Raw genomic sequence first — 20893 nt, 5'->3', positions numbered from 1 at the left:
GTGACAATCTTCATCGTGCCGCCTGATTTGTGGTAAGAAGATTAATACTTCTTTAGAAATACAGCAGTCCACAGCATTCGATTAAAGAGAATTCTTCATGTTTCTGACTCGACAAATAAGTTGTTGGAGATATGAAACCAAAAAAATCACACTTTGAGAAGAATGCACAAGATAAAATGTTTGTGTTTTATTAAGCAATTATGGTATTTTTTAACACAGCTCATAAGAATAATTGTGAAAGAATGCAGATGAGTTGAAACACAAACATTTTGGGGGAAGGATAGAAAGTAAAAAAAATTAATTGAACAAAATGTTCCTAAAATACATTACTATAATCTCTCTTTTTTTAACATAAGCAATAGAATATGGAATTCATTTCAGTAGGCAAAAACTTTCAAATATGTGAAAATATATTACACTATGCATTTTTATTTCAGTATTGCTAAAAAAAAAAGTCATGGCAAAATTTGATTTTGATTATGTACAATAACACACCATACAGTAATATTAACAGAAAAGAAAATTAATATTTTTCCATTAACCATACCTTCCTAAGGCATTACCTTACTTGAGTTGCAGGAATATTTTTGATATCAACCAGTAAGGAAGAAAAGTATGTATTACATCAAGGAGTACTTCTTTTTGTAACACAAAATTATGTGCGCTCATTGTCACCAGTTGTAATATGTTTTACATAAATGCACTTAAGTGCTCTAAGGAATTGGAAGAAGAATTATGGTTCTAGATGTTAACAGAATTAATAATAAAAACAGTTTCTCACAGGCTATAAATTCCTTCAATATGTGGTACATCAATTTTTTTTGCAATGATACAAATAGAATGAAATCAATAATAAAAAAACTACAATACTTCTATTATTATGCATTCTACGACTAAACTAACATTGTATAAATATTTTATTTAATCTTATTTGGCATTGCCTGAAAGTATACTCATAACTGAAACCACGGCCAACTAGGAGGAAAAAAAATGTCATCGCAAAACACTGAAGTTAAATATCATAGTAGAAACACATGAATATTATAAAAATACAATAATCTTAAAATATAAATCAAAACTCTATAATATGCAATATTTAGTTACAACGTAACTTGCAACAGTAAAACTACAGTATAAAAATTAAGTGTAGGTTTTGTTCAGTCTTATCAAAGCAACATGCATATCAGATCAGGATACAGATTTTGACAGATGACAGAACAAAAAATATTCCCTAACTTCTTGTATAACTTGCAGATGTCTTTTCCAGCTCTGCGGCTGCTTTCATTGCTTGTCATGATAGCATGACTCAATGTATACTTTGTAAGTTAGAATCCCTCTAAATGAATATTGTATAACCTAAGTAAAAGGGGTGAATAAAACATATTTTTGCTCTGAAAATAGCTAGGAAGAAACTCCTCTTGTAACACTACTGGTTATTAATTCACTTCCTTTACTTAATATTGAAAAAAAATGTCAGAACCACTAACACACTAGGCCATAACAGAAAGATGAAGACTTAACGACATCGTTGAAGAAATAGAAGAAAAACTCACCTATAATTTTACAATTTATAGATAATTTTCATTTCTTTCTTTCAGGGAACACAATATTATCGAAAACAAACCAGACTGTTTGGCAACAGAGGGACAAATATGACAATTTATGAAAACTACATTGTTTGTAAATAACAGTATGATTTTGTAAAACGTTAATATCAAAGTACAAACTACTCCATTGCTTTCATTTCAGTAAAATTGCTACCTAGTTTTCCATTATTTTTCAGGTAACAACCTATTGCAAGCATTACAACCACATCTTTACAACACTCCAAAAATACAGATCTTACAATAAATGAAACAAGTTACAACAAACACAAATATCTGTTACTCTATTGAGCTCATTGCCAATAAATCTATTGAATTTCTCAATTAAAATACATTCTTCAGCACAAGCATGTGATTGATTGTGAACATGATGAAAGAAATTCACAACATAAAATAGATAAACGTTACAGAGTGAATTACGGAATAGAGGGACAATAAATTAAATATACATCATGAAGTGCATGCACAAAAGTTTTCATATTTTTGTATAATAAACACTTCTTAGTATGAGACTTAATAATTAAGGTAGAATGTATATTTTACTGGGTCAACATTACTAAGAGCACTCAATTTGTGATGTTATTTACTTTTGTATGGATAGAACTGAAAAGTGCTTATTGCCTAAAATTGCACAACTGCATCTTTCTCATGAGAAGACAATTTGTAACAAATTTGTGACAAAACAACACTATGCAACCATCTCTAGCTCCAAAAGGTATAGCTATGAGGTGCATTAAAAAAAAAAAGGGCCAATTCCTTGTAAAAAAGTGACTGGCAGTGATCGGATCATGCCTACGCAGGCATACTGTAAAACAATATCAAATCTAGCACGTGGCATACAAAATGCTGCCCTCAGGAATTGTTATTATCCATGCTTGACCCCACACTGCTGCCCTCACTCTCCAGACATTTCAGAGGTTCAGATGGGAACTTTTTCATCACCCCCCTATAATCCAGACCTTGCACCTCAAAAAGTGGGTTGCGCTTCAACAATTTGAAGAAAGGTGTTGAAAATGACAGTGTTAGATAGACTTAACTCCCAGGTGGCAAGGCTTCTATGCAGAGGGTACAAGAAAGCTTGCCCCATGATACCATAAGTGCTTGGAAAATAATGGTGACTATGTTGATATGTATGGATTTGTAACCACTAATACAATGTTGCTACACTTCTTTTCTTGTTTGATATAATCAATCGGCCCTTTCTTTTGAAATGCACCTCGTAATTACTGACTACATTGTATACATGAACAGTCATTTATCTTTAAGTACATTATTTTAACATAAAAAAATAATACACAAACTCGCATCACCACCTTGATTAATTTCCTTCACACAAAAAAAGTACTGTAAGACCCTGTCCGAACAAAATTTTTAATTTCCATTTTTAATGCCTTAAATGCATTTAATTCACCACATACTGTTGCTTACCCCTGATTTAAACAATTGAAGTAATATCAAATAAAAGATCTAAATCTCATAACACAAGTAAACACAACCAATACAAATATATATATAAGATTCAAACATGGCAAGATTAACATGGTGAACAATAAATGAGTAAAATATTTAGTAGGGTCTTTGGCAAGAACAATAATATTAAAAGAGCAGCCCTTAAACATGAAGTATCACAAATCACAAGCAACTTAACTACAAAAATAATATCTTACTTTATTAACAATAAATCCTTCAAGCGCAATAATAAAAACTCTATAGAGTAGAAAAGTCACTTCAACCACCAACAATAACAAGTTACGTAACATCTGAAGCAACAGATTCTAGGCAAGTTTTTCTATAAAATTCATCAACTTTCCATTTACAAAACTGAACATACAACATAAAATGCACTTGAATCACACTACCTAAGACCTACCTTATGTAGTGTGATGATAGCATTGAAGAAATTATTTATCGTTTCCTCATCATAAGTATTCACCATTTGGGTATGTACAAGCACTATGCAAGCAACATATAAAAATCTAACGTGAACCATACTTCAAAACCTCTTTCCTACATGTGAAAAAGGCAAGGAACCCTGATAACCTCCGCACAAAAAAAAAAACATGCAATTTCACCTGACCCAAGACATGTATGCATATTAGGAATATGCGTGGAGTAAGGCATCTGTGTTGACATCTCAGAGTATCACTACAGCATTATTACAGATCACAAAATAAAGAGCTTGAGACTCATTCAATTGGTTCAGGCTGATTCACTGTGTAGAAGGGTCTCCAGATGGTCCAGCCTCATCCTTTGGACTAACTTTCTTCCCACCATCTTTCTCTTTATTTTTATAATCTTCGACAAGAGCAATTCCGGTGCTTTTCGCAGCTTTCTTGGCAATACCTTTTGGTCCTAGTGACTGCAGGTTGTGACCTGTGGCTACAAGATTTCCTACAGTATACACAGCATCACCAGTTACTTCACCCATTGGATAGCCATATCTGAAAAGAGTTGGCATATTGCATTCAGCTTTGTTACGACTAAGATGTATAATGAAGAGGTTTTCTCAGGATATCAACCAGGTGATTTCCAGATAAGCTTCCAAGCTTTCGATAGCTAACATCACTCTCACCTTCAGGGATTGAAGTGCAGAGATGTGTCAGGGTGGAGGTTATATGTATTTGGTCTGGTGTAGGTGCGTGACATCTGCGTTCCCAGCAGGCTGCTACCTACACCAGACCCCCTCCCACACCAAATATACAAGGTCAGCCCATAAAAAAAACAGAACTTTTTTTAGGAAAAAAAAAAACAAGCAAATACCTTCAAATGACTTTATCACCTTCAAAATAATCACCAGAGGAGGCAATACACTTTGACCAGCGTTTGTACAGGACTTGGAAACACTGTTGATAGTCATTGACAGTAAGTGTTCGCAAAATACGTGTAACGTTTAATTTAATGTCCGCGATGTCGTCAAATCTTTGCCCTTTCATAGCCATCTTCAGCTTAGGAAAAAAGGAAAAAATCAGGAGGCGATAAGTCCAGAGAATATGGAGGGTGATTGATCAGTGTCACTGAATGCTTAGCAAGGTATTATTGTACAGACAATGCGGTATGAGGCCAAGCATTATCGTGTAACAGAAACCATTGGCCAGAATCACAGAGGTCCTTCCTAACCCACTTCATCCTGTTTCTGAGTCGACTAAGCACTTCCTTGTAATACCACTGATTGACTGTTTGGTTTTTAGGGACAAATTCATGGTGGATCAGTCCTTTGGAATCAAAACCAGTGCACGAACTTTCTCCACATTGTCATCATTCTTTCACGTTGAAGGGCATCCTGATCTTGATTCATGCTCGACACTTTCACGTCCACCTTTGAAACAATTGTACCACTCATACTCCTGGGTTCTTGATAATGCTGCATCACCATACACTGCCCGTATCATCTGTAACGTTTCGGTAAACTATTTACCCAATTTGTAACAAAACTTTATGTTGTAACGTTGTTCCATCTTGGTGCGTGTATTTTGTATGCCGCCTGCACATGACCTGCATCTGACGCACGCTTGCCCCGATAGCAACTGCCTGTAGCAGGTTGAAGCATGCACTGAAGGGACGTTTCGATATAGCTGTTTGCAGTGTTGCCATAATCAGTTCGGTTTCTTTATGGGCGGACCTTGTATATAACCTCAACCCTGAAACATCTCTGCACTTCAATGTCTGAAGATGAGAGTGACGTTAGCTCTCAAAATGCTTGGAAGCTTATTCGGAAATCACCTGGTTGATAGCCCAAGAAAATCTCTTCACCAATTGCTGCCAGGAAAGCTTCAAGAATTAAGATGTATAAGCTTTCCAAGATACAGATTTTGATGGACACACATACAGGCATGTACAATACTACTTTACGTAGAAATTTCAGTGAAAAATGCAGGTTCGACCATGACTCAAACTCAAGTCTCTAGTATACCATGCCATTTCTTTACCAGCTGAGATACTGAGCCAGCCCTGGCTTCACCTGATTTTTCACTGTGACTGTTTTATTAATGAGTTAACAATTACTATTGTTTACTCAAATACTCTAATCTCTATTTTTATTGGAGGACATAAGTTACATTTTGTACAAAGAAAATTCTGCCCATTCCCATCTACATAACCTATCTACCAAAAAGTAATTGGAGACCCCATGACAGTAGGTTATTTGACTTATGCAGCCATCATGTGACCTCAACCATATTTTAGTGAGCAAGAGAACCAGTTATGAAGTACATGGCACATGGTACAAAACCGTCTAACTTCGATAAAGGTGTAATCATGGGATGCTACCTTAGCAGGATGTCCAGCAGTGCAATAGTTGCTAACTTAAACAGGCCCAAATCAACTGTGGCATTCATCCTGCACAGATGAAAAGTGGAGAGTCATTGTAGGAATGCCGAACGTTCCAGGCAACCAAAAATTCTGATCAACAGAGATCGCCAAATCCTGAAATGCAAAACTGTCCAAAACCAAACACATCAGATGGCCACCATCAGACAGGAGTTTCAGGGAGCAACAAGGGTATCCATTTCCATTGGAACATTGCGAACAGAGGCCCACTACCTTGGATATTCAGGCAGAGCAGCTGCATATTGTCGTGTATGCACACAGGCTAATATGCATGCGTTTTATACATACTTAAACTTGAGACATAAACAGACCACTAATTAACATTTAACAATAGATTTACTGACACACAGCTTAACATAGAACTACCACAATGAACACCTCCATATTTCAACAAACCATACGCAAAAGCCTAACAATATTTCACACCTAACAGTCCCCTATCTTCCTTTAAAATTTTCAGTCCTTCACATATTGAAGTTCATCAGGTTGTCTTCTCCCCCTGATTTATCTCCTAATGGCATCATCTTTGCTTCCCTGATGTTGCTCTGGTCTCTCCGAGGATGACGCTGAACTACAACCTGCCCCATTATCCAAATTACATAACCTGAATCTGGGAAATTCATCAAAAGTTCATTGCCATAAAATCTTGAAAACGTTGATCCAGTAGAAGTTTCAGGAAGCTCTTGCCGCTTATCAATTTCATTTTCCTCAGTACCTTTTCTTCTATTCGGCCACTTCAGCTGGTTTTCGTGCACCACTCGTTTCTTTCCGTCCACTTCTACCATCCAAGTGACATCGCTTTTTTTCTCAGTATTCTGCCCTGAACATATCTCATAGCGTTCTTTTTGTCTTTGAACGGTTATTTCACCCACAGTACATTACTTCCTAAGATATCATCGTCATTCTTCTGAGGTTCCTTCATCTGTTCATAATCCTCTTTAGATATCTTCTCCATATTCACATCAAATGTATTCACCGGCGTATATGAAAAGATAACTTGCTGCGGAGATTTACTCGTCGTTGTACTACATTCACTCCACACGGCCAGCAAGACCTTTTGCAGCAAATGAATGAAGTCAAAATGCATGTTCTTATTTACGCAGTCTCGTACTGCACAATCCAATTTAGTTTTAATTGTCTGGACACAGCTCTCCACTTGGCCATTGCTCTCTGGGTGGTAGGCTGGCAAGTGATATAATGTAATATTGTGCTTTTTACAGAAAGCTCCAAATTCTTTACTTGAAAATGGTGGTTCATTATCACAAACTATGCGTTTTCTGTCTAATCCACTGACGTCCCATTAAAGGATATTTCATTTTACAATCAACTATGTACAAGTCTAACACCTGTGAAATTTGTTGAAATTCAACTTGAACAACAATCTTTCCTATTAATAGTACTAGAATAGAGTTATTCGAACCTCGAAGAATACAATTTGGTTCTTCGTATTGTACATTAGGCAAATAGCTTTTACAAACAGACTTACTCATAATTGACACATATGATCCAGTGTCTATTTCAAAATTTACCATGATATTATTCACACCTAAATTGACTAAATACTCAGATGAAGGTGCTAATTTCACTATAAATCCATTACAATATGAAATGTTTGTTTCACCTTTACATTAGCCTGCTTGTAATAATCTTTCATGTCATGCTCTAATTTTTCCATCTGTTGAGCAATTTTGAATGCATTTTGAAATTCCATTATATTTTTAGAAATTATGTGCTTTCCAATTGCTTCTGATTTAATACCACTAATCAGAGAATCAAATAAAGCAATTGGCAAAAAGTTGTCATTACCACATTGCTCACCTATTTTCCTTAACAGTCTTACGAAATCTTCAATCTGTTCGTCATCTTCTTGTTTACAGTTTCGTAGTTTCAGCCTTTGCACAATGTAATTACTAGCAGAACTATAGTAAGAAATTAATCTTTGTGAAATTTCTTCATATGTTTTAACTTCCGGCAGGGCTGGAGAAAACAATTCTCGAAGAACTTCATATGGTTGCGATCCAATTACAGCAATCAATGTACGGACTTTATCCTCTGGTGCAACATGTTGAATATGACTATAATTACCAAATCTTTCTAAATATGCAGAAACAGATCCATTTAGAGGATCGTATTTATCAAAAGGTACTATATAAGCCATTTTACTAGACTTGTAACAAACTTGTAATTATTCAAATTTACCTTCTCGTCACCACATTGGAATCTGTCATGTATGCACTCAAGCTAATACGCATGTGTTTTATACATATTTAAACTTTAGACATAAACAGACCATTAATTAACATTTAACAATAGATTTACTGACACACAGTTTAACATACAACTTCCACAATGAACACATATAAGCTCCCTATCACGAAGACCAATAAAGCTCGGAGGCTCAAGTGGTGTTTGGACCATTGCAACTTGGCACTGAAGCAGTGGAAATTAGTTCTGTAGAGTGAGGAGTCAATGTTCACACTGTTTTGGTCCGACAGGTGAGTATGGGTTTCACAGCTACCTTCAACTGAAGTGCATAGTGTCCACGTGGAAATTTGTTGGTGATGGCATAATGGCGTTGGGGTGTTTCATGTACTACGGTGTAGAACACTGGTGGTTGTTCATGGCAGCCTGGACTCAAAGTCATACTGTACAATTCTAAACAATGAGGTGCTCCCAACATTGTGGCATTTTTCCAGCCTGTTACTATCAGGATGACAATACCAGGTGCCATGTTGCTGTTGCTACTTTGTGGTCAGATAACAATGTTGAATGCTTGGATAGGCCTGCCTAGAACCCTGACTTCAATCCAATGGGTCGAGTTGGACCTGCAGGTCAGGTCTTGGGAGTTGCAATGCCCCTTGCCCAAATATCACAGATTTTAAAGAGGAAAGGCGAAACATTCCAGAGAACATCCTCTCCACAACCTAGTCGAAAGCATGCCTCAGAGGGTGATTGCTGTTATAACAGGAAGATGTGACATTACCAGGTCTTGACAAGAGCACGAACCCCGGATAAACATTTCAAGTAAGTGCCCAATTACTTTTTGGTAGATAGTGTACATAAACAATATTTCATGTGCACCCATTAGACCCTAGAGAATGAAAATTTCTGCAATGTAAGAGGAGCTTTCAACAATGTTTTTGTACTGATTATTGAATGTCACTTTGCTACCTCTTTGGATTAACCACAATGATTATAATTAATAATCATGAGATGAAACAACAAACACATGGCCTAACGAGGACTTGAACTTAGAACCTACAATGAGGAATGATGAGTCAAGGGCTCAATGTATTTCAAATTCAAACATCATGAAACAGTAAATGGTTATTGAATTGGATTGACGATCTGTAGGAACACTTAAAATACCTTATGGATTCTACCAGTCTTAACAGCATGTAGTGCCATTTTCATTATGGCCAAAACCAATTTGAAGATTGGGATTTGTGTTACACTGCTACTAGATGTAACATTGTCTATTCTTCTATTTTGGTTGTTTTAAGTCGCTTTTCTATCTCCTTTCAATTAATTGCAATGATGAGGATGAATGCTGAACTGATAAAAATGATGATCTGTCAAACACAATGTCCATGACTTAACCAGGATTCGAACTTGAGATCTCTAGCTTGGTAGAACTTAATTATGCTAAGCACTCAGGCACAGAAGCTAGTGGCTGACTTTTTTGGAATAAATTTTGTCATGAAAACGATACATCAAAAAATAACTATTTAACATTCCTTTTCTACTCATATAGCTAATTGTGATGACCAGGTTCAATGATGAAATAATGAAACAATAACCACAAAGAATAACTACAAAATCAGTTGAGATAGCTCATTCCACTCTTATACTCTACTCTTCTACAAGCTGGCCAGAATAGCCAAAATACTTACTTGTACTCCACTATCTGGACTGTATTGTCTGCTAAGTTTTTAGCTAGAATGGCTGCAGATCTTTCTAACCCTGTGTACACTGTCCCAAAACCTTGGACAGCCCCAGCTGCCACTTCCAAAACACCATTCATCTTGTTGGATGCTTCTTGTTCAGTCATTCCACAAGTTTTTGTTAGCAAACGTGCACCTTGCTTTTGTATATGTGGTGCTACATACCTCCCCAGTGACATCGTTGCTGAACCTATCTTCGATGCTGCAATACAAATGGTACAGTAAATAATGAAACATCCCTCTCAACTGCATTTGTAAAAAAATGCCAAGCAAGTTCCCACACAATCTAAGTAACAGTGGAACCTCGATTTAACATTTTTCAGGGGAACAAGCTGAGAAAACTTAAAATGTGGGAAAATGTTATAACTAGGGAACAGATTTGTATGTGCTAAAAAAGAGGGATTTAGGACTTTATAAACTCCATTTAGGACTTTTAGATGCTTATAATAAAATAATAGGCATAATTGCTAATGAATGATAATTTCATGAAATAACTGGTTTTAGATGCAATTTGCATACAAAGTTACTATTTTTATTGCAATAAATACTATTCTGTGATTATAAAAATATACAATTTGTCCAATTTTGAATCACTGCACCACCATATGCTTTCAATGTTCTCCGTGGTGAAGCTCTTCCAGTTGTCCGTTAGTGAGTGCTTGTAGTCAAGGACATTTCCGGGTTTTAACAATTCATTAACTTTCAATGTGATCTTTACAACCCAGAAGTGTCCATGAAGAACCTTCTCTCCACGCTTCAGGAGGTTATTGGTGCAAACTTAAAAAATGCAACTGCTCCTGATTTCCAAGGCAGGTTTGGTTCTCTCCGAGGCATAGTGGTAACGTCGTTGCCTTGTAACGAAGGTCATAGGTTTGATATCCGTTGGAGGCACTTAGTGGTTCGGATCCACTTTAAACTGTAGGTCAAGTCCCGACTAGTCTATCTGTGCATAAAGTGTGCTAAAAAAAACTCCACTTGAAACTCAAACTGCAGGCAGGTTCACAGTGGTCTTCTCTCCATGATGAAAAGCCTCTATTCTAGGACAGTTGTGGTTTTCGGCGCAAACTCTCCCCCTTCCACCTAACTGTTGTGTCAATGGGGGAAATAGGTGACGTGATTGGTCACTTGCAGGGTTGCCTTCCTACTTGTCAATGCAGACACTTGAAACAGTTAATCAGATGGAGGTATTCTTGGAATCTTCCCACGATCTTACACTGTGGGACTGGGGAGGCCCTGATTTCAAAACTGAATGATTTTGTACTAACAAAATAGCCTGCATTTTTGTTTGGTATGCCACATCTACCGTATCTTTAATTGCCTGGAAAGTAGAGTGTTTAATAGTAGAGAATGCCTCATCCAGTCACTTCGCTCTACATTTTTCCAATTTCATGATGCAAGCTGCAATACTCCTTTGCTGCTCAGATTCGTTCAAGGTCTGAAAGTTCAAGGGTCTCAAACCTTTGTGGTGGAAATTAAAGGTCATTCTTAATAAAAGCTATTTTTAAAGTTAAGCGAATGGTTTAAAATGCTTTTTTCAAGTCCAAATAGGGCTTTTAGGCATTTATAGGAATTCATAGCTCATTTAGGCAATTTTAGGTTCTATAGAATTTCAATAGAGGGGTGCTGTGTACATGAAACGCAAATATCTCTAAACAGCATACGTAGGACTTAGCCCCCCCCCCCAAAAGGTATGGACCTAGAAATCCGTTCCTTAGTTATAACATTTTGCTCTCTTGGGACCATCAAGATTGAATGTATAGTGCAGGAAAATGTAAAATCCGAGAACATAAAATTGACATAAATACAGTCAAATCCCGATTTTACGTTTTTCAGGGGCTCGTAAATAAATAAATGTAAAATGCGGGAAACGTAAAAAGCGGAAAATCATAAGGGAGGGGTGAAACTCAAGTGTCAGTAAGAAATTACTACATAATCGACTTTTTAGGGGGTATATTGTGTCAAAAATTATTTAACAACGGGAAAGAAATATGATTATGAATTTTAAGGAAAAAAGTAAAGCCTGCTGTGAAAGCCAATGACAGATTAACAGAGGACCCACTTTCGAGGGTAGGGACGGTGGATGACTGCTTCTAACTGCCAACTATTAGGTTCAGTTATGCATCTGATTGTGTGGGATCTATGTTTACTCTATAAAATGGTAATTAGTTGCTAGTTTTAGAAGGTTTTTTTTTGGAGGGGGTGATCATTTATAGATGGACGTCAAGTATCTTTATATACTGTAATCAAAGTGTCCTGAAGACATGCAGAATGGTTCAGATCCCACTTGAGCTGCATATGTATCCAGTCCCGATCAGCCCAACAGCATGAAGTGAACAAAACAAGCTTTGTCAAACTTACGCATTTTTAGATGTCACAATAGGTGGATTGTGCACAGGATTTTCGAAAGAGGGGGATGGTTTGATTTGATTTTTGATTTGGTGTTTTAAGTCCACTTTGTGCACAGTAAGGCTAATCGGGACTAGACCTACAGTTCATAGTGGGATCCGAACCACTATATGCCTCCACCGGGTATTGAACCCGGGACCCCTAGATTACAAGGCAACGATGTTACCACGAAAGAGGGTGAGGGGGTTAGGTGTACTTTTTATAGTAGTCAGCCCTCACTTTGCCATCTTTTCTTGCCTTTGACGTTCTTGTTTTTCTTAGAAATACTGACGAGAGAGAGAGGGGGGGGGGTTTATGATCCCCACCAACCCCTCTTGGGCACGCCACTTATTGTTATTTACATCCATATTAATTGAAGATTTATTATTGGATTTAGAAGTCTTGCAGAGGGCAAACACAACTCCCGCCAATAGTTTCCTGTAAATAACATGTTTACTTTTTGTTTTTCTCATCAACGTTTAATATTGTGTGATTTATTTTCAGCATGTGAATAGTTTCGATAAAAAGCGGCGATTATATTATTAGCATCGTGTGCATTTCCTTCCTGCACTGCTCTGCGTGTTCAAGGTGTTTATCAGAAGGAAGAACAAGGGGGAAAAAAAATAGCTTGTGGCTATAGTGGCCACGGTGGCTCAGTCGGTAATGTGTCTGACTACCATGCTCAAGGTCCCGGGTTCGATCCCTGGCCGGTTCAAATCCGGGAAATTTTCTAATGTTGGAAGCGGCTCCGGCACCCACCCAGCGTCGAATGACATGGGTACCTGGGGGGTAAAGGCAGTCAAGGGTGTGATGCTGATCACATCACCCCCACTCACGACCGGATCAAGAAAGTGTGGGGTGTTTTTTTTTTTTCCTCCTAGCTTTGTATCTGTTGTTCGTGTTTCCTATTTAAAACAACCTTCCCAAGCAAGATTCAAAACAATGCTATTTTTCTTTCCTTCAGAGTGGATGTCATAGCTCTGGAGGCACGAGCCAAAACATTGGTGCCAGCTGCCTGCAGACACCCCTCTGACCGGTTTGTAATGGGAGGGAGGGGATTGGGGAGACAAACAGGTGGTACAGTGGCACCAATGGAGTTGAACAAGTCTTATCTGAAGTGAGCTCATTCCCGGCCAAGTTGCAGAAAGAAAGAAAGAAAGAAGGAGAAGGGGGGAGAAGGATCACTGATTAGATGATCTCCCATGCTGTCACGTCAATGCTTCAGACATATCAGCAAGATATCCAACGCCAGGCATTAAAGAAAGAGAAAAGGGTTGAATCTTTCAATTACACTATGTTCGTTGAATGTGCATATTCAGGTTCAAAAGCAACTGCATAATTTTAGACGTCGGGAGGAAAGGAGCAGCCTTTACCCCCAGGTAAAATTTATTTGAGGCTGGGTGAGCTCCAGGGCCACTTTATGTGGCAGCCTAGTTCACCCACCCCGAGAATCAAACCCAGGACTCTAGTGTGGCAGTCAGAAACCCTACCGACTAGGCCACCACTGCTGCCCAGCAAGTGAGAAAAAGTAAATAAATATATGCTCTTTTGGCCCAAATACGCATTTTAATGGCATTTAGATGGTACACTAAATTGACTGCTCTTATAAAATATTGTCGCACCATTTGCCACTGTACAACACACGAGACACATAATATGCATAGAGAAAATATTCTCTACCTCACGTAGAATACATTTGTCCGAACTTCGCCCCTCACACACTTTAACACACACAATTGATTTGACAAGAATATCTTTCCGTCAGTTAGTAAAATATCGCCCTATCTGCCTATAGAAAAAAATAATCACTTTAGCTTGTCCGTTTTCAGCTTCATTCTGATAACCAAATGATATAGCGTTCGTGAAAAAGCTTCAGATTAAAAATAATCGAACTAGATCCAATCGTATTTCCTTAGGAATCCAAACAACTTCCCATAGAAGAAAAAGTGCAGTTGTTATCTGGTATGGCAAATCATCATCATCATATTTTCCATTTTCAACACTGCAAACAATAAGAAAAAAAGCTTCCCATCAACTAGGAAGGATTCTGTAAATGTTTGGGCAAAGAAGCAAATGGTGATACATAGTAATGTTGTCAATTTTCCACTCATGTTTTTGTGGAGGGGGAAAGGCGAACAAAGACACATCAGTCACACACATTGTGTCCAAACTCTAGGGAAGGCAGCATTTATAGAGCAACCACAAGGAAAAAAACCTTTGACAAAAAGTCTCCACGCACCTTTCCCTTCCTCTGTTCAGCTCGGACCATAAGAAAGCATTATAACCCCTCGATCACATCATCTTATTTTTTGATTTGTGGAAGTGTGCGAGTGTACGTGAATAGTGACGTCATTGAAGGGTGCTGATTGGTGGACGAGTGGAGGAGAACGTGCAGGAAGATAACTGCCCTTGTCGAGAGAGATTCGCCTTGTCTTCAATCCTCAGTCTAGTTTTTAGTTAAGTATCGAAATTATTGGTTTGATCTTTATTTTTTTGTGCATGCATAACTGTTGATAATTTGCTAATTGATTATTTGATCATTCCAAAAGAAGGTTAATTTAGTTTAATTTTCATATTACCATTTTGAAGAAAGGAACTACTGTCTCTCTCATGTATGCTCTCCCACTGAATGTGTAACCATGTGAAATAGTATCTTAAGTAATTAAACCCAAAATATGTATCTAAGCCAATTATCGATTTGAATAAATGTGTAGTTATCATGAATTGTGTTGTTCGACTTTTGATTACTGCAAATTGAGTTACTGTTAGACCGAGTATTGGGGACCTCTTGTGGGCCCAGATCTGGTAGGAGTTCAGCCCCTAAAGGCGGTTGTAGCATGCTCCACTCTGCCCCTCTGCTCCACGTGGGAGTACGGTGCACAGGAGTCGCGGGTCTGCACAGGTTTTTTTTTGCTTGTGGTTCCACTATAGCGAGAATCAGTTTGGCAACAGTGCACTTGTCACGGGGAATGCAAGAAGTGCAGTTTTTCCCTTCCTGTCTGTCAAGGGAGGTCAGACAAATGCAACAGGTGCACCTCGTCCACCCCACCCCCTGCACAGGGAACCATGCCTCTTCGCTCCCTCCTCTCGCATGAAAATCAAGGTCGCAGGGTTAATGAAACAGCTGGGAAAAGTTGCCTGGTCAACAGACCATCCTTCTGGCAAATTTTACATCATTAGCACTCCTTGGAAAACGTATCAAGCAGGAAACGGGAGTTAGCACAAACGTAAGGAGGTGAACGAGCTATTATTTAACATAGGCTTTTGCCGGGAATTGAATGGCTGAATGTATTAAGTGGGAAAACATAAAATCGGGGTTTGACTGTATTCATTATAAATGTATGAAATAAGTAAAAACAAGGAGCAAGTTAGTTTTGGTTTTCCTTTGAAATCTATGTTATGATGAGCATAACAGAAAACATAAATACATACCTAAAAAGCTACTGACTTGCACAGCTTTTCCAGACACATTCCTTGCAACCTGCATACTTTTCCGAACCTTCCTTGGAACTGGTCGCGGGTTTGATTCGGGTGTTAACTTACTCATCAGCTTTGGGGTATTGTGATTGAGCATTTCACTTGCTTTTTCTGCTCCCTTTACTAAACCTTTGGAGATTATTTCTGCTCCTGCAACATTTCGTAAGGACTCAATGCAACAACATATCACTCTGTAATATCACTATCAATTTTCTACATATGTACAAATCAAGATGTTTTAATAACAAGGGCTAAATTGAACTTATATACAACAATTATATTGTGGAACCAATGTCATGAGGCAATGACTACTCCAGTCTGCAGACTCTTAACAGTGAAGGAAGTACAATTACTGGCCATTTTCACATTCCATGCACAAATTTTACTAGGTGCATTTACCAAAATTTTATGATGGTAGGTTTTAAAGACCACCATTTAAAAATGTGTTGACTGATTTTTCTCAAATGTGATATACAATACTAAACCAGCCCTCATTGGTATATACAGTTGAGCCTCAGTTATTTGTATGTCAACGTGAAGAGAAAATAATATGTACAACTGATAATTACTTACAAATCAGATTTAGATACTATGTCATATCATTATTAAAATACTTGTACCTATTTTCAGGAACAATAGATACGTAATACATGTTATTTGTCTTAAAGTGGTAAATTAACGAATCTAAAAGTTAGATTCTTAAAGCATTATGCAGATTAGCATCCACCTCCGGTATACATTTTACTTTCTGGTCAAGCATATAACTTTTCCTCTTTCCGTTCTCCATGGCTGACCAATAGCAACTGAAAACGTTTTATTATGGAACACAGCAAACTTCATCTATCAGCATCTTTGAAAGTGTGTTGTTTCGTATCGTGATTATGTACAAAAGAAAATGCATCTCGTGTTCTGAGCAACTGCGGCAAATGTTTCTCTGACCGCATGCTGGCTCTCCTTGCCTTCTCTGTGACACCGCTGTCTTTCTCCCAACTCGAGACCGACCGACCACTATGGCCGCCTGTCCTGTTTCATATTTGAAACTCGCCTTGTGTTTTTGTAATGATAAGAAATACTCCCTCTGTCCCATAATTATAGTCCGGTATGCCAAAATGGTAGTACAGGAATGACAGACGAAGAGGCAGATGGAAAGCACAATTTGTACTGATCCTTGAGTAGTAAAGTTGTATGACTCATTCCCTTGTTTCATGTTCTTCTTCTGTATACACCAATGTCACAGTTTGAATATTGGGCAATTATTATGAGACAACAAACAAAGGTGTACCGGACAATAATTATGGGACAGAGGGAGTATATTTTTTAAAAAATATTATGTATAACACTGAATTACATATAAATGCATTACGTACAAGTAAGGTTTAATTAAAACGTCTTTAAATTATATTTTGCTGGGACCTACAGTAATTTACGTATAAAACAGAATTAAGCAGAACTGAGTTATGTATAAAGCAGTCTCAACTGTAGTTGCTATGACTCCCTTCAGCTCAAAAGCTCAAATTTTATGACAGTAGTGTGGTTTAAAAATACCCCTTTTTAGCCTCCTGCCCCTCCACAACTGCACATACGTAAATACTTCAAAGTTTTTACGAAGTTTTATCCAAGCGATAATTTAAAATTGCTGCAAATTTTGTTAAGTTCTAAAAATGTAACCTCCACAATACTGGAAATATTAATTCTTCATTTTAAATCCTGAAACATGTTGATCGATTTGCTCAAACTTAATACCAAACCAATCATCCCAGATATCTAGATACTATAAGTACTTCAGATCAAGCATGTTAAATTTACTACAGTTATTGCAGTTACAATATTGATGACTTACCCTCACATTGTGTCCTGCCTGTCCTGAACCATGTATTATATTTCAAAGTTTTTATTTTTTAAAAAAAATGGCTCACCTAATGTCCTAACACTGCCACGATTTAGTCCTTGAATATCCAAAATTATAATCTGCACAGACATTCAAAAATATCAGCAGAATTCATTTGTAACAACAGGATTCGTGCAACGTACACTGAATTTATAAAATAAATTTTAAATATGCAGCAAAGCAAACTCGGTCTTATTTGTATTAAGTAAAGAAGGGAACAAGGCATCTTATTTTTAGAACTAACTATTTGTTTTACCTATGTTAAAATCAAGACAAAACATAGAACACCATGGCATGAAAATAAAATAAAATGCAACAAGGCATTATCGACATTTCATGGAAATTGCAATCCTTGTCATGAAGATAAAGGAAAGGAAAGGAGTATAAAAATATATGCACTAAGACACTGTACATCCAGCAGTGTTTTATTTGGGGTGTGATGCCGCTGAAACATCCATATATGGTCCTTTTTCATGATGTGTGGTGATTTGTACTTTGTCCTGATTTAAACACAGGTTAAGGTTGTGCATACGATTCCCTCTCAGTTCAAAGCAAATTCTCTGGTTTTTCCAAGTGCTGCACTTTCAAATAACATACAGGATTGTTATGCAGTGTTTTAATTTAGTTTAATTCTGTTTACAGTATATTTGCTGGGTCTAAATATGAAAGCACTGTCTCTAGTTGCAGGAAACATCACATTTTTAAGTATTTCTTTTTTACTCATAAACACCAGTTGCATCAAATTACTGTTTACAAATATGTTAATAAACCATACTCACTGCAAGTACAACAACCAAATTCAACATTTCCTGACTTCTTTTGTCTTAGGCCAATTTCCCTTACTTTTTCAGGCCACTGGGAACGCTGATACATTTTCTTATATGAAGTGTGTTCTCACATCAGTTATTCAGGTTCTGCCATCATTGTTTGCCATTTTAGCAACATTTGCTTTTCTTAAATGATGTATTATGCCTCCTTGCATCGGACATTCCCACAGACAGTTCCAAAAGCATTGATAATACACTAGTTTAATTTAGCCACTGCTATTAATTTATTAAAGTACGAAAACTAAAAATGTGCACTTTGAAGAAGAGTTTTTATAAACATGCTATATTAAGAAAGGAATATAATTCTTTTCACCACTTTGAGTGTTTAGGAACAAACCTTCCATCAGCAGTGTAAGTCAAGAGGAGAATACAAGAGAAAAAAAAAAGAACCATTAAATACCTATAACCTTAGATTCTAATTATATGTATAAAGAAAAGTGATAAAGATGTGCATTAAACTTTATTTAATACTGCTTGCTATTAACATGCATAGGTGCCTCCACTATCTCATTCAGAGGTTTTGAAAGGAAGCAAGACAGAAAACAGAGGCAATTCATTCAAAGGAGACATTACTGAAAATTAAACATGCCTGGATATTTTAGAACCACTGTGTATGTTTTCTGTTCTTGTTTTTTATTCTCATTATCATGTGAAGTAAGAACTTGTTATGTACAGCTTGAAATGTTGGGCAACATTCAAAAATAATTTCATCATATTTAATGGTTAGCCTAGTAAATACATCAAATGTTACACAATTTTAAGTTCAACTAGTTTCTAACATTCATTTACTTAAAAAAAAATAATTGATGTACTATATACAGGGTGGCTCAAAAAGTCACTTAACACCCCCGGTACAAGGCCACTGCAGAGCGCAACATGGAAATTGTAATGACCAATCATTATCAGGCCAAGGGGGAACCACATTGACGCCACCCGTGTGGTCGGTGTCCATCTTGATGTCCGCCATCTTAAATTCAACTTCAGAATTTTAAATGGGAAGGGGGTGATATGATATATCAAATCAGGCTAGAATTTCATGAGAAATGCAATGGTGAAGGTTTCTTCGACGTATCTTTAACCAGTAAAAAGTTATGACTGAATTCTTGTACCAATTTGCTCCTTTTCGAGGTGTTAGAAAAATGCCTTAAAATTTATTTAGCGTATCGGTAATGCATTGAGATCAAAGTGATGTCTAGGGAGAGAAGTTCGCATGCCATTGCAAACGATTTTAATCGAATACATCCACGAAGAGCTGCGCATTATGAATGGTTGTTGCGAACAATTTACAGTGTGACGCTTCCATTGAATTAAAAGTCCTTCACAGTGAAAAGGCTAATGTTTATGTTCATAAGGAAGTTCATAAAGAAAATACGACCCTGGTCATCTGATAAAATAACTTTGGACAGAAACTGCTTCACAACGTTCCCATAGTGTTCTGGTGTTCCTCCCTATTGAAAAAAAAAACTCTGTAAAAAGTACCTTCTTCCATAAGCAAGGATGAAAAAAACTGTTTATTTAACAAATCCAAGTAGCCCTAAGCATTTAAGGTTCCGTTGATGAAAAATTGACTATCCAATCGTGTTCCACACAGCATGACACACCATTAACTTACCAGCACTAACCATTCAGCTTTGATCTGTCGAAAATGAGTTATCAGATAAAAAGCATCGAATATTCTATTTATGAACTTCCTTTTGAACATATACATTAGCCTTGTCACTGTGAAGGACTTTTCATTTAATGGGAGAATCACACTGTAATTCTTCGCGACAACCATTCATAATGCACAGCTCTTCATGGATGTATCCAATTAAAATCTTGTGCAATGGCATGCGAAATTCTCTCCCTAGACATCACTTTGATCTCGATGCATTACCAATGCACTAAACAAATTTTAAGGCATTTTTCTAACATCTCGAAAAGGAGCAAATTGGTGCAAGAATTCAGTCATAACTTTTTACTGGTTAAAGATATGTCGAAAAAACCTTCACCATTGCATTTCTCGTTAAATTCTAACCTGATTTGATATATCATATCACCCCCTTCCCATTTAAAATTCTGAAGTTGAATACACCATGTGGGTGGCGTCAATGTGGTTCCCCCTTGGCCTGGCAACGATTGGTCATTACCATTTCCACGTTGGCGTCTATTTGGTTCCCCCTTGGCCTGGCAACGATTGGTCATTACTATTTCCACGTTGCACGCTGCAGTGGCCTTGTACCAGGGGTGTTAAGTGACTTTTTGAGCCACCCTGTATATTATACTATACTATATCTGTCACACATTTTCAGTTCTTACTTAATACCTATTAGATGAGGTAACTATGTCTATCCTTCTTCAGAATTGAATATACCGTAATGTGGGGCTATTCTGAACGCATTGCAGTAAATGACGTTGAATTGTAGTGGTACCTGATAGCTGTGTAAAGTTAAAAAAAAATAG

The 20893-nt window shown here is 37.2% G+C and overlaps 1 protein-coding gene across 2 annotated transcripts in view; it reads right to left on the bottom strand.

Moving 5' to 3' along the window:
* Positions 1-409: 409 nt before the first annotated feature.
* spartin overlaps positions 410-20893 on the bottom strand; it is a 43964-nt gene continuing 23480 nt past the window's right edge. For both annotated transcript variants that reach the window (XM_083144305.1, XM_083144313.1), the window contains exons 7-9: positions 15692-15886; positions 9824-10076; positions 410-4045 (exon numbers count right to left, since the gene is read on the bottom strand). In XM_083144305.1, the coding sequence (XP_083000431.1) occupies positions 3814-4045; positions 9824-10076; positions 15692-15886 (680 nt within the window). In that variant the 3' untranslated portion in view covers positions 410-3813. The remainder of the gene's footprint in view (positions 4046-9823; positions 10077-15691; positions 15887-20893) is intronic.

The sequence above is a fragment of the Lepisma saccharinum genome, chromosome 1, assembly GCF_977018435.1.
Source record: "Lepisma saccharinum chromosome 1, izLepSacc3.1, whole genome shotgun sequence".
Taxonomy (NCBI): Eukaryota; Metazoa; Arthropoda; class Insecta; order Zygentoma; family Lepismatidae; genus Lepisma; species Lepisma saccharinum.
This window is presented reverse-complemented; position numbering and strand designations above follow the sequence as displayed.